Genomic DNA, 14,552 nt, shown 5'->3' on the forward strand with positions numbered 1-14,552 from the left:
TCAGCAATCAGGAGCTCCTCAGTTGCTCATAGAAAATCCCACCTTGGAGTTTACAAAGACTTATGGGTAGAAAAGCCACACTAAGTAATTTACTACACCACAGGATCTTTATGTGTATATTCAGGAGGGATACTGGCCTATACTCTTTTTTTTAAGTGGTATCTTTGCCTGGCTTTGGTATCAGGGTTATGCTTGCTTCATTAAATGAATTCAGGAGTATTCCATCCTTTTCTATGTCCTGGAATAGTTTGAGTAGAATTGCTGTCAGCTCTTCTTTCAATGTTTGGTAGAATTCTCCAGTGAAGCCATCTGGGCCAGGACTTTTCTTCTTGTTGGGACTTTTTTTCTAATGATCTGTTCAACTTCTTCTCTTGTTAAGGGATTGTTCCAATTTTCTACTTCAGTCTGTGTTCGTTTAGGTAGGTTATGTGTTTCTAGAAATCTGTCCTTTCATCTAGGTTTTCAAATTTGTTGTAGTACAGTTCTTCATACTATTCTTCATACTATCCTTTTTATTTTGGTTGGTTTTGTTGTGATATTGCCCATTTCATTTCTTATTCATGTTACTTGCTTCTCTTTCTTTTCCTTTGTTAAATTTTCAGTGGTTTGCCAATTTTGTTAATCTTTTTGAAGAACCAACTTTTAGTCTTGTTTATTCTTTCTATTGTTTTTCTGTTTCATTTATTTCTGTTGTAATATTGATTATTTCCTTTCTTCTGAAAACTGTGGTCATTTTTTGTTGCTCCTTTTCTAATTGTTAGAGTTGCTGGGTTAGAGTGTGGATTATGGCTCCTTCTTATTTGCTGAGTGCATTTATTGCTGTAAACTGTTCTCTGTACATTCCAAAAGATTAGTATGTAGTGTTTTCATTCTTATTTGATTCTAGAATTTTTTAATTTCATTTTTTATTTCTTCTGTTACTCAGTTGTTTTTAAGCATAGTTTTGTTCAGTTCCTGTGTATTTGATTTTTTCACTTGATCTTCCTATTATTGATTGAATGCTAATTTTATAGCATTGTGATCTGAGAAGATGCTTTGTATTATTTTGATGTTTTTAAATTTATTGAGGCTTATTTTGTAGCTTAATATATGGTCTATTCTGGATGAAGAATACACTAGAAAAAATGTGCATTGCATTTTTGTTGGATAGAGTGTTCTGTATATGTCTATGAGGTCAAGTTGTTGATTGTGTTGTTTAGCTTTTCTGTATGTTTGTTGAGTTTCTAATTGTTTTGTCTTTCATTGAAAGTGGTAGGTTAAATTCTCTTATGATTATTGTGGAGTTACCTATTTCTCTTTTCAGTTATGTTAATTTTTGATTTATATATTTTGGGTTTCTTTTGTTGGGTATGATTTATTATTATTATGTCCTCTCGCTGGATTGACCCCTCATATGCTATATACTGCCCTTCCTTGTCCCTTATGCTCATTTTTGCCTTGAAGTCTATTTTATCAGAAATTTATATTGCCACTCCTGCTCTCTTTTGGTTGTCATTTGTATGATGTATTTTTTTCCTATCATTTGATTTTTAGTTGATATTTATCTTTGTGTCTAAGGTGAATCTCTTATACACAGCATATTGATAGGTCCTATTTTCTAATGTATTTTGCTATTCTCTTTCTGTTGACTTATGCATTTAGTCTACTTATATCTAGTATAATTATTGATAGAAAATGAATTCACTGCTGTCTTTTTTTTTTTATTTATTGTGGTGTTGATGATTTCTTTGTTCTGTATATTTTTCTGTGCTGAATTAATTTTGTTATCAAATTTTCTTTTCATTTTCTTCATTGTTGTTCATATGGTGGTTCTAAGTCCTTATGAGGGAGCCTTATGAAAGAGCTCTGGTGACACACTGTTTAAGGCATTTGGTTGTTAACCAAAATGTTGGTGGTTTGAACCCCTCAGCTGAGAAATACGAAACAGTCTCTCTGTACAGATTTACAGCCTTGGAAATATCATGGGACAGTTGTACTCTGTCCTATAGAGTCACTACGAATTGAAATTGACTTGATGGCAGTGAGTTTTGTTTGGTCCTTATGATTTTCTTTCTTTTTTTTTATTAGAACATGTATTGATGTTTGTAATTTGTAATTGATTGTTTGTAATTTATTTTTTTTTTATTTTCCTAAGTTTATAACAGTTTTTTTTTTTTTTAATTTTTTTATTGTGATTTGGGTGAAAGTTTACAGAGCAAATTCATCTTCCATACAGCAGTTCACGTACACTTTGTCTCATGATATTGACTGCAATTTACCACAATGCAACAGCTTTCCTCCCACTTCCTCCCCATAGCCACCTCTTACTTGTGTCCTTCCCTTCCATGCACTCCTGCCCCCTGAGCTGTCTCCATGAAACAGTCTGTTTTACCTTACATCACCTTGGCTTCCTCTCCATTTGGAAGTTGTGTTATTATACCATTTATTCCATACTCTTTTCACCTTATAGTTGTCATTGTTCACTGATTAATTTCTCTGATTCCCTATTTTCAGTCTTGTAAGTTTATTTTATTTTTGAAAATCTTTTTTCTTGGTTGGTTTCTGCATGATGTTGTCATATGTCTTCATCTGAGGTTGTTGTCTGCTATTGATTCTCTGCCTGAAGGACTTATGAGCATTTCTTATAAAGTTGGCCTGGTTTTCACTAATTCCCTTAATTTCTGTTTATCTGGAAATGTCTTAATTTCACCATCATAATTGAGGGACAGTTTTACTGGATTTATAATTCGTGGTTAGTAATTTTATTTTTCTTTCTGGGTTTTATATATGGCATCCTATTACCTTCTTGCTTGCATGATTTCTGCCAAGATATCCCAGCTTAGTCTTCTTGGTTCCCCTTTTTTAGGTAACAAGGATTTTTTTTTTTTTCCCCTGAGTTGCTGTCAGGATTCTTTCTTTGTCTTTTATTTTGAAAAGTTTGATTATGATATGTCTTGGTGACTTTCTTTTGGGGTCTATACTTTATGGGATTCATTGAGCTTCTTGGATGGGAATCTTCATGATATTAAAGAAGTTTTCTGCTAACAAAACTTTGACAATTGTCTCTGTGCTTTTTAATTTTTTTGCCTCCTCCAGTTTTAGAATTCTGTTCACATGTACATTTTTTCCTTGTGATAGTGTCCTACATAATTTTTAAGCTTTCTTTATTTTTCTTCATTATTTTTTTTATTTTATTCCTTATACAAATTGATATCAAAGTATTTGCCTTCTAATTCATGGATCTAGTCTTCTATTGGTTCTATTCTACTCTTTTGTTCTTCCAATGTATTATCTATCTCCAAAATTTTAGTGTTAATATTCTGGATTTCTAATTACAGGTTTTGTATGATTTCTAACTGTCTATTTTTTCATTTTGCTCTTGTATTGTTTTCCTGAATTCTTCTAGGGTCTTGTCAGTGTTTTCCTTGATTTTGTTTGTGATTTCCTTGATCTCTTAAAGAACTACATATATCAATATTTTGAATTCTTTTCAGGTATTTATATTACCTGTTCTTCTTCAGGGAGGTTTCCTGGTTCTTTATTTTGGTCACTTGCATGAGCCATCTTGTATGTTTCTTTGTTTGATTTGATGTTGTCTGTTGTCTTGGAGACATTTGGGTGGTGTTGTATTTATTTGATGATTATGTGTTGGTTGTTCCACCAGGTAATTTGTTATTCTTTGGTTTGATATATCTGGTAGGTGGTGGGGGCATGCAACTTTGGTCTCTTGTTTGGCTGCACTGGGGTGTTCACCGTGTGTTTCCAGGTTGGTGGAGTAACTAGAGAGAGTGTACGCATAAGTCTGTTTGCTGGTTGTGATGTCCACTGTTTGTCATTGATCCATTGGTGCAGGAGTGAGTAGTGGCTTTCACCCATTAGGAGGGATGGCAGGTGATAGGTGTGGCAAATGTGGCTGACTCATGGGAAAACAATGTTCACCTTCTGCTGGATGGGGCAGAGAAGAAGAATTAAAAAAAAAGGGGGATGGATGATGAGGGGAAAAAGGGTAAAAATGAAGGAAGAAGAAGAAGGGAATAAATAAAATAAATAAGAAGTGGAAAAAAGAGATAAAAGAAGGAAAGGAAAAAAAAAAGGATGGTGTGGTAGCTTGTTAACTGTTTTCATCACCCAGGGACTCTGGAGCACTGCTTAGAAGACTCTAGATTGCTCAAATGTCCTTTTATCTATGATTGGTTCTTGTCTCATTAAAATGTATTCTCTATGGAGTACCCTTAACTGAAATGTTGACAGTTTGAAACTACCAGCTGCTCCATGGGAGAAAGATGTGGCAGTCTGCTTTCTTAAAAATTTCAGTGTTGGAAACCCTGCAGTTCTACTCTGTCCTATAGGGTCACTATAAGTTGGAATTGGCTCAACATAAAAGGGCTATACAGTACCCACCTCCCTAGTGGCAGGAATTAGCCAATTAAGTAGATGTTTGTTTAACTATTTCATGTCTGCTGCTGTTGTTATGTGCCATCGAGTCTGTTCTGACTCATAGTAATCCTGTGTAAAACAGAACTAAACACTTCCCAGTGCTGTGCCATCCTCACAATCACTGCTATGTTTGACCCCATTGTTGCAGCCACTGTGGGAAATATGAGTACAATATCTTGATCATACAATGCTTCAAATTCTTGGTAGAACAAGGGAAGAATAAATAAAATATTGTCATAAAATAATAAGGATGATTAAATTGTTTTTTTGAAATTGTTCTTGTTGTTTGCCGTCAAGTTGGACCCGACTCATAGCAACCCCTCCTTGGGTTTCCGAGGTGCTATCCCTATGGAAGTAGACTGCCCAACCTTCCTTCCTAGGAGTGGCTGGTCAGTTTGAACCACCAGCCTTCTGGTCAGCAGTCAAATGCCTTAGGCACTATGCTACCAGAGCTCCCTTTTTAGAAATTACCATTAGGGATTTTCTCATTTAGAAATTCTGACCCAAGTTTATTCCTTCTACCTTAAGTCTTTTTGTTTTCACCTAAAGTTTTAAATTGGAACTTTTCATATGGAATTTTGACTATCATGTGACTTCAATAAATTATATCTAAATTCTTAATTAGCTCTGATTCTGAGGACCAGAACATTATCCTGTTGCCCAATAAAATTCTCTGATTATGAATGATGTCATCTAGATAGTAACTCATGAACTCAAGCAGAGAAATCCACAGCCTGCTGGGCTTTGGTAACATGCGTCTATCTTTGCAGCCAGTCTTAGGTTCCTGTGGCCCTTTTTCTCTCCACCCAGATACTCTTGCCATTTTACTGGTGTGTCAGGAATCTGAGTTTTCAGTCCTCTAAGTTAAGGATAAGAGCCCTGGTGAGGAAGTGGTTAAGCTCTCAGCTGCTAACTCACCAGCCTCTTCAAAGATTACAGCCTTGGAAACCCTATGGGGGCAGTTCTACTCTTTTTTTTAGGGTTGCTATGAATTGGAATCTACCCAGTTGCAGAACTTTTTTTGTTTTTAAGTTAAGGCCCTTAATATTAACATCCTCCTTCAACGACCTTGAAAAACATGCATGATTTCCTCTGTTTAATTGAGTTTCTTAATGCCTGCAGGTACAGTCTTTGTTGATTGACTGTTTTCTTCTGCAAGGAGTGCATTTAAAATTTTTTACCCCAAAACCCATGTTATCTCATTTTCTTCAATATTGCCTCTAAGTTGGAATGTAGTGTTTCTTTTGTTTTCTGGTCTTTCTGTACCCGTTCTTAATTTGTTGGAACAAGATAGAATAGTTTTTTATACTAAAATTTGGAACATCATTCTTGAAGCACTCCATTTTTAATACCAAAATATAGCTAATTTTCTATATAGCAGAGATAAAGCAACATCAGTATATTTTTAGTATACTTTTCCTTTTACTTCTTACCCTTCAATTCCATTTGGCCTTTCCAAAGATATTAATCGAACTCATTTTCAATTTATGTCTAACAAAGTTATCATTCGTTTCTAGAGAGCAATTCAAGGTATCTCATTCAGGGACAGAGTCCACAATTTTACTAAAAGTACCTGTTCTATGGGTTGCACCACTTCTGTTTCTTGCCTGTAGAGATGTTATTGCTTGCAATATATTGTTTATTGCATTCTTTGCATCTTCTGAGCACATACCAGCATTTCTTTTACTACCTTCTATAAATTGGGTTCTCTGTATATAGTCCCTGCTAGAGCATTTATTGTGTAATATTTTATAGCCCTTCTGAGACCTATAATCTCTTCTTTTTATTTTTTCCCATTCTTTTCTCTCTCTCCAGATTATGAATTGCTTTAAAGTCTTGTCCCCTCTTAAATTATTTATACATTGCACTGGGTAAATTCTGGTGGTTCTTTCAAAAGTTATTTGTCTCCTGCAGTACTGATTCTAGATTTTCCTTGTGTACTGAGAATCTCTTGTCTCTTTTTTCTAATCACTGTTTCATCTTTGACCTGAACTCAAACAGTATCTTAGGACAGATGGGTCAAACTGTATTTTTTTTTTCCTATTTTTAAAATTTGAAGATATACGTTCAAAATAAATTTCTTTCCTCTCTAGTTGGCCCTGAAGGTTGTTATTAATAACAGTCCCACTACAGTGTGGTAGGTAGATGCAGGAGAATATGTTGATTAAGAGTTTCAACTCTAGAACCAGACATCCTGGGTTCAAATTCTCCCTCCACTACTTGCTAGCTACATGATCTTGGGGAATTCACTTAATCCTGCTGTGCTGTATATTCTTCATCTATAAAACAGGATAATAATCGTGTCTACCAAATCAGCTTATTTACAACAATTAACAATGTCATTATGCGTAAAGTGCTTAAAACAGAATAAGCACTAATGAATATTAATTAATGTATGTATTAAGTGCTAATTATGTGCCATGTATTTTTATAAATGCTTAGAATTCACTGAATAGACTATGTAATTGGCCATATAGGATAGGTAATTTCAGGATGCTAGCAGACTCCACTGGAGCAGTGGCTGCACAATGGTTAAGCACTCGGCTGCTAACCTAAAGGTTGGTGCTTGAACCTACCCAGTGGCTCTGTGGGAGAAAAGACCTGCCAATCTGCTCCCATAGAGATTATGTTCTTGGAAATCCTATAGGACACTTCTACTCTCTCCTATAGGGTCTCTATGTGTTGGAATCAAATTGACGCTGATGGGTTTGGCTTGGAGCAGACTTGTAGTACGATGATGATTAAGCAGTTGGCTACTAACCAAAAGGCTGGTTATTTCATCCCATCAGTGCCTCCTCAGTAGAAAAGACCTGATGATCTGCTCTTGTAATAATTACAGCATATGTTACTCTATGGGGGTAATTCTTCTCTGTCACACAGGGTCACTATGAGCTAGAATCAACTTGATGGCACCAAACAACAATGGATTCCATTACCAGGAAAATACACATCCTTTTCATTCTTATTCCACATGTCCTGTCTCAAGTTAAAATAATACTAATACTATCATAATAGCAACAGCAAGCATTTCATAACTATTTCCTACATGTGACCACTGTGCTAGGTGCCTGTATTATCTTCTGTTATTTTCCCAATTGCCAAGTATGGCATCCATTGTTGGTTTTCATATTCGTTCTGTGATCTCTAGTCATTAGGTCTATGGGCTGTGTCACCTTCACTTCAAACCTTAGTGCTTCTGTCATCTCCTATAGACCAGGGAACTGGTTTCCTAAACATGCTGGGGCCAGCCTGCACCTGTGAGACTATACTCAGATCTTTTCCCTCTGCTGTGCTTTTCTATTGCTGTATAACAAATCACCCCAAAAGTCAGTGGCTTAAAACAACAACTATTTGATCATCTGTCACAGTTTCTATGAGTCAGGAATTTGGGAAGGGCTTGACTTCATAGTTCTGGGTCAGGTCTTTCAGTACAGTTGCAACTAGATGTTGGCAGGTGTTGGAGCACCGATTGGCTACCCAGCCGTCTTTGTCTCTTCATGAAATTTCAGGGCTTCTCCATGTAGTTTCTGGGTCTGTGCTTTGTTTGTGCTCCCTCACAGCATGGCATCCTCAGAACAGTTAGGCTGCTTACATGAGGGCTCAGGGCTAAGGTACAAGGCAACAGCTGCAATGCATATGTTACCTCAGTCTCAAATGCCATTGTCATACAATGTAACCTCTCTTGCATTTAATTGATTGTGAGAGAGTCACAAACTCAGTCAATTTCAAGGGGAAGGTTATTTGACCCCAGACCTTCGTGAAAGGGTGGCAAGAATGTAAAAAAAGAGCATGTGGATCAAGAGACATTGTGTGGTCATTTTCTGCCACACCCCAAGACACCTTTTTCTGTGTATCACTAAGGATTTGATTCAGCAGCATGGATCAGAAAACCCAAATTATAGAACACTAAACAAAAAAAAAAAAGAAGTTTATTTTTCTCTTATGTGAAAGAACTCCAGAGGCAGGCATTCCAAGGTTGACATGGCATATTCATAATCATCATAGACACCTTCTGTCTTTCTGCTCTGCCATTCTTGTTAGGTGCCATTGAGTTGGTTCTGACTCACAGATATTCTACGTACAACAGAATGAAACACTGCCCAGCCCTGAGCCATCCTCACATGTTTCACCATGTTTGAGCCCATTGTTGCAGCTGTTGTGTCAGTCAATCTCTTTTTTCCCTGACCCTGTATTTACCAATCATGACATCTTTATCCAGGGACTAGTTTGCCTGATAATATGTTCAAGGCACATGAGATAGAATCTCGCCATCTTTATTTCTAAGGAGCATTTTGGCTGTACTTCTTTCAAGATAGATTTGTTCATCCTTCTGGCAGTCCATGGTAATTTCAATATTCTTTGCCAACGCCAAAATTCAAAGGCATAAGTTCTCCTTTGCTCTTCTATATTCATTGTCCAGCTTTCATATGCATATAAGGTGATTGAAAATACCATGGCTTGGATCAGGGGTGCCTTAGTTCTCAAAATGACATCTTTGATGAATGATTTTCTTAAGTTTGCTTTTTGCCTACTAGGTGGCTACTATAGGGAGAACTGGGAAAGGAAGAAGGATCACTTTTCAAGCGATAACCCCTTTCATAGAGTTTTCCTAGAAAGTTGTCCAATGACTTCCCCTTAAATTTCATGCGTAGCTAGACATTTTACTTAGCCTAAAACACAAGGAAGTTACTGAGGAAAAAGGGGAGAATGGATATTGTGTAACAAACCAACAGTGCTTACTCTCAGACATTTGCCTTCATATTGTTTGTGTACCATGCTGGAGATAAACTTCTTTTTTTGGATTGCAGTCTCCTTGGCTAAATGTGGAGGATGAAGCACAACTTTCCTCTCCCCTAAGAACCTTCCAAGGAACTCTGGTAGCATAGTGCCTAAGGCACTTGACTGCTAACCAGAAGGCTGGCAGTTCAAACCCACTAGCCACTCTTAGGAAGGAAGGTTGGGCAATCTACTTCTGTAATTATACTGCCTCAGAAATCCAAAGAAGGGTCGCTATGAGTTGGGTCCAACTTAATGGCATATATCAACAACAATAACAACAAGAACCTTCCAACCTTGTCTATAGTTCCCGGGGCTCAGGGACCCACTCCTTTAAGCTCTCTCTAGTTGGTCCCTAGGCTTGCTATTAATAATTGTACTATAGTGTGGTGGCTTAGAGACAGGAGAGAATGTTAATTAAGCACTCAGACTTTTACTTCTTTTTTGTAGGACTGACCTTTTCAAAATGATTTTTTCTGATCTCTACTGGTGGAAAATATTGATCACTTACATTATTATGTGTTTATGTAATAAACTCTATGTCTTTCATCTTCCAGGGTTTGACTTTTGTTACTCAAAGCCAAGATTTTAGAGTTCAAAAATATTTTATGCCAAAGCCCAGGTCATATAATTTAATGTTTTGGTTTTTAAGATAATTGTCCCTGCCATAGACTTATGGGGGGGGGGGACTATGCAGGAAGAAAATCTCTTCAGTAAATCACTTGATATCCTTTTCTATTTCAAATCTAGTTTTGTGAGACAATACAGATATAAAGCTTTCCCTTTTGGCTGAAAATGGGGTAATAAGCATAAGAATGGAGAAAAATGAACCTCAAGTAAGATCTGAAAATATTATCTACAAAAGTGAAATACACAACAATAATACAAGGCAGAAGGGCAATGCACTTAAAGGGGTTGAGAAGTGAAAGAGCAAAGAATTCAGACTTCGGGAAATCTGTTACGATATCTCAGGGCAGGGAGAATTTAAGCTCGTCCTTGAAAAACTCTGAAGACAGGAAACAAAAAGAATGGCATTATTGTAGAGATGCAAGTCAAAGCAACAATGAGATATTATTTCACCCCCACCACTAATAGGAAAGTTCAAAAAACCAGAAAACAACTAATGCTGGCAAGGGTATGGAGAGACTGGAACCCTCATACACTGATGATGGGACTGTAAAATAGTGCAACCACTGTGGAAAGCAATATGCTTCCTTAAAAAGTGGGAAAGAAATATTATTTGATCTAGCAATCCCACTCCTAGGTATATATCCTAGAGAAATAAGAGCCATGACATAAACAAATATATGCAGACCCATGTTCATTGCAGCACTATTCACAATAGCAAAGAGATAGAAAAAACGTAAATACCCATCAGTGGAGGAATGGATCAAGAAACTATATGTTCTGGTTACCTAGTGCTGCTCTGACAAGAATGTATCACAAATGGGATGGCCTTAACAAACAGGAGTTTATTCTTACAATTGGAGGCTTTAAGTCCAAGGTTAAAGTGCCAGGCTCTAGGGGCTGGGTGAAAGTCCCTCAACCTTGGGGTCCAGCTCTGCCTCTTATTCCCGGCCCACTGGAGCTAGAGGTGTTTCTTCACTCTAACAGCTGCTGGCTGCTGAGGCTGAGAAGCCCCAAAGTTGACAAGTAAAAAGGCACAGTCCTGATGTTACCAAATCATATGGAAGGCCATTAACTTAGGTCCATTGTAAGTCCCAGGTCGGCAGAGCATAGCAGGCTGCTGAGCAATGACACGGCTACATGTAGGGTCCAAGCATGCCATAGGCTAGAGACCATTCCCAAAGCTTCTCCTTATATACAGGAAGCAGACCACATCCTAAAGGCAGCTACTCAGCTGCTTGTGGTAGATCCCACCATGGAGTTGATTGCCAGTCTCATCATGGGGAATAACTACCACCAGCTGCCCAGCCACTCAACCAGGCCCAGCCAAGTTGACATAGAAATTGAACTACCACACTCAGGTAGTATATACCAAGGAATGCTACACGATGTTAAAGAACAATAATGAATCTGTGAAACATAACATGGATGACCTAGAGGTCATTATGCTGAGTGAAGTTAGTAACTAAAGGACAAATACTGTATGAGATTGTATGAGACCACTATTGTAAAAAGTCAAGAAAAGGGGAAAAGGGTTTCACAAATATATATATATATATATATTCTTCGATGGTTACCAGGTGTGCATGGGGAAGATAAGCCATTAACTAGAGGATAGACATATATTAACTTTGATGAAGGGAAAATAAATAAATACATAAAAAATTTAAAAAATGTTGACATGACAAATGTTTTGTTTTTACACACACACACACACATACACATACTTGCTACAATAAAAAAAGAATAATCATCTGACATATATATATATACATATATATATATGAATAGTTATAGATATATCAGAAAACTAAATAGAAAGGGAATTCCTGAATTTGATTAAGAGCATATGCAAAAACCTTATACCTAGCATTACTCTGGAATGTAATGCAAGACTGAATACTTTGTCTTTAATAATAGGATCCCACCATTCTCTGTCAGTTTGTTGTACTGGGGTGGCTTGTGGGTTGCTGTGATGCTGGAAGCTATGCCACTGATATTACAAATACCAGCAGGATCACCCCATGTTCTGTTGTATGTGGAATCTCTATGATTTGAAACTGACTCAACACCACCTAATAACAATATTAGGAACAAGGAAAGGATGGCCTGCTCTAATACAATATAGTGGTGGAAGTTCTAACCATTTCAGTAACACAAGAAAATAAAATAAAAGGCATGTAAATTAGAAAGGAAGAAATAAAATTGCCCCGATTTGCAGAAGACATGATTGTCTATATAGAAAACTCAAGGAATCTCCACAAACCCTCTGACACTAATAAAGTAGCTAAGCAAGGCCTCAAGATATAAACATACAAAAGCCAATTATATATCTATTCAATAGCATTGAAGTTGTGAACACTGAAACTAAAATTGCAATATCATTTAGAAAAAAAAAAGAAATACTTCTATATTTAACAAAATAAGTACAGGATTCGAATATTTAAAAACTATAAGACACTGACTTACAAAATGAAATGGAGAGATATACTGTGCTAATAGGATGCCAAGTCTTTCCAATTGGATATAAAGATTTTATTCAATTCCTATAAAAATCCTTGTCATATTGTGGTGGCTTGTGTGTTTTTATGATGCTGGAACTTATGACTCTGGTATTAAAAAAAAGAAAAAAAAGGATCGGCACTGAAAGCTAAGGAAACATCCTTATAGAAGTTAGATTGAATTTTTTTTTTTTTTTTTAAACCCTGAGTCATTAACTGTTTTATTAGGAGTTATTGAGCATTATTGAATGGCAAAGGCTATATGGGAAAGCAACTGAATGAGGGTGAATTCTTTATACAAATAACTCTTTATACAAATAAAACTACTTTGCATAACACTCTGTCAGCCAACAAATACTTATTAAGTATTGACTCTAACCAGGTAGCATGCTAAGCCTGAGACATTAAAGGGGGAAAAAAAAACTTATCTCTGACTTTAAGGAGTTAGGGGCCTGGGAGGGGAAGTGGAGCTCCAGGGTGGTGAAAACGATTACACACTAGGCTGAGAACAGAAATGTTGGAGGTTCAAGCCCACCCAGGCACTTTGGAAGAAAGGCCTGGTGATGTAGTTCTGAAAAATCCACCACTGAAAACCCTCTGCACACACGGGGTTGCCACGAATCAGAGTCAACCTGATGGCTATTGCCATAATTGGGGTGCGTTCAAAGTACAGTGGTGAACAGATGAATGAATTCATATAACGAATACTTCTTGAAATAAGTCCCCTTGCCCCATGTGACAGACCAAGAAAAGTAAACACTGTCCCTGAGTTCCTGAACTTACAGTCTGTGGAATGAAAGAACTCTAACTGCCAGCACAAAGGTTGAGCCGAACTCTCACATGTACATCCTGTTGCGAAATCAGGGCTATAAATGTGGAAGTGTTACCATTAATATTTTAAAACATGTCATAATTACTGTAATTGAAAAGGACTTTAACAACTTCCTTGAGAAAATAAAAATGAGTACTATGTGCATTACAACAGTTTTAGACTTTCTTTTGTTGGCATAAAGCCAAGAATTCAGATCAGAGTGAGAGAATGAGCAGATAGAAGGGGGAGAGAAATTTGAAAACTCATTTTGGAGACTTTCTTTTACTGTCCTGTGGTATTATAATACTGGTAAGCACAATCTCATTTCTTTCACTGCTCCTAAAACTAAGAGTCTAAATATTGACTAGAATATATATCTCATTATACCTGCCTTTTCTCTGAAATTAATAAATTAACATTATTTATTTATACATAATAAATTAATGTATTTGTTGGAGGTCTCAAACGGGTCCATACAAATGTGAAGTCTACAATGTGAACTTTCATTTCTTCACTTAATGAAGTGGTTTATAAAGCTATTTGGAGAGAGATGTCATGCATCCTTGAAAACTTAACTAAAAATGCCAATAAATGTCTCATTAAGGTTAGGTTCATTATACAGAAGTTCCTCATGTCAAGAAGAATTCCATTCCATTTTCCAGAAAGCTTGGAAATTTGATTGGAGCAGACTAATCAACATTAAATACTATGTTTAACTATCTTGCAGGTCCTTCATTCTTTTACTGATGCCATTTTTGATGAGTGGATGAACAGATTCAAGCCTCCTGCTGATGCCTGGCCTCAGGAGCTGGCACCCATTGGTCACAACCGAATGTATAACATAGTTCCTTTCTTCCCCCCTATAACTAATGAGGAACTCTTTGTAACTGCAGAACAACTTGGCTACAGCTATGCCATTGACCTGACAGGTAACTAATACAATTTTTAAATAAGGTAATTCATTTATCATCTAAAGGAGCTTCCTTCCTTCCTTCCTCCCTCCCTCCCTCCCGCCTCCCTCCCTTCCTTTTTCCCTCCCTCCCTCCGGCCTGCCTGCCTGCCTTGCCTTCCTTCTGTGCCTTCCTCCTTCCCCCCTCTTTCATCTCCCTGCCTCCCTCTCTCCCTCCCTTCCTTCTCTGCCTATCTTCTCTCCCTCCCTCCTTCTTTCCTTCCCTCCTTCCCTTCCTTTCTTCCTTCCTTGTCCCTCTCTCTCCCTCCCTCCATCCCTCCTTTCCTTTTTTTGACATAACCAAGACCTTTAATTGAAGCATTCAAAGCTAGTATAGTTTCTTGGTCATTTTCTAAAATAAGTGTATAGCAAAAAGGAGCCTTTTTTTTTATTAGGATTTGGGTGAAGATTTACAGAGTAAATTCACTTTTCATACAGCAGTTCACATATACTTTGTCTCATGTCATTGACC

The 14,552-nt window shown here is 37.0% G+C and overlaps 1 protein-coding gene across 1 annotated transcript in view; it reads left to right on the plus strand.

The window, feature by feature from the left end:
• The window catches only part of DCT (dopachrome tautomerase), a 53,993-nt gene that overhangs the window by 33,124 nt on the left and 6,317 nt on the right, over nt 1-14,552 (plus strand). Inside the window, exon 7 of the mRNA XM_007944009.1 lies at nt 13,859-14,060. Within this exon, the coding sequence (XP_007942200.1) occupies nt 13,859-14,060 (202 nt within the window). The remainder of the gene's footprint in view (nt 1-13,858; nt 14,061-14,552) is intronic.

Source organism: Orycteropus afer, unplaced genomic scaffold, assembly GCF_000298275.1.
Source record: "Orycteropus afer afer isolate SDZICR_OR568_19922 unplaced genomic scaffold, OryAfe1.0 scaffold00117, whole genome shotgun sequence".
NCBI lineage: Eukaryota > Metazoa > Chordata > Mammalia > Tubulidentata > Orycteropodidae > Orycteropus > Orycteropus afer.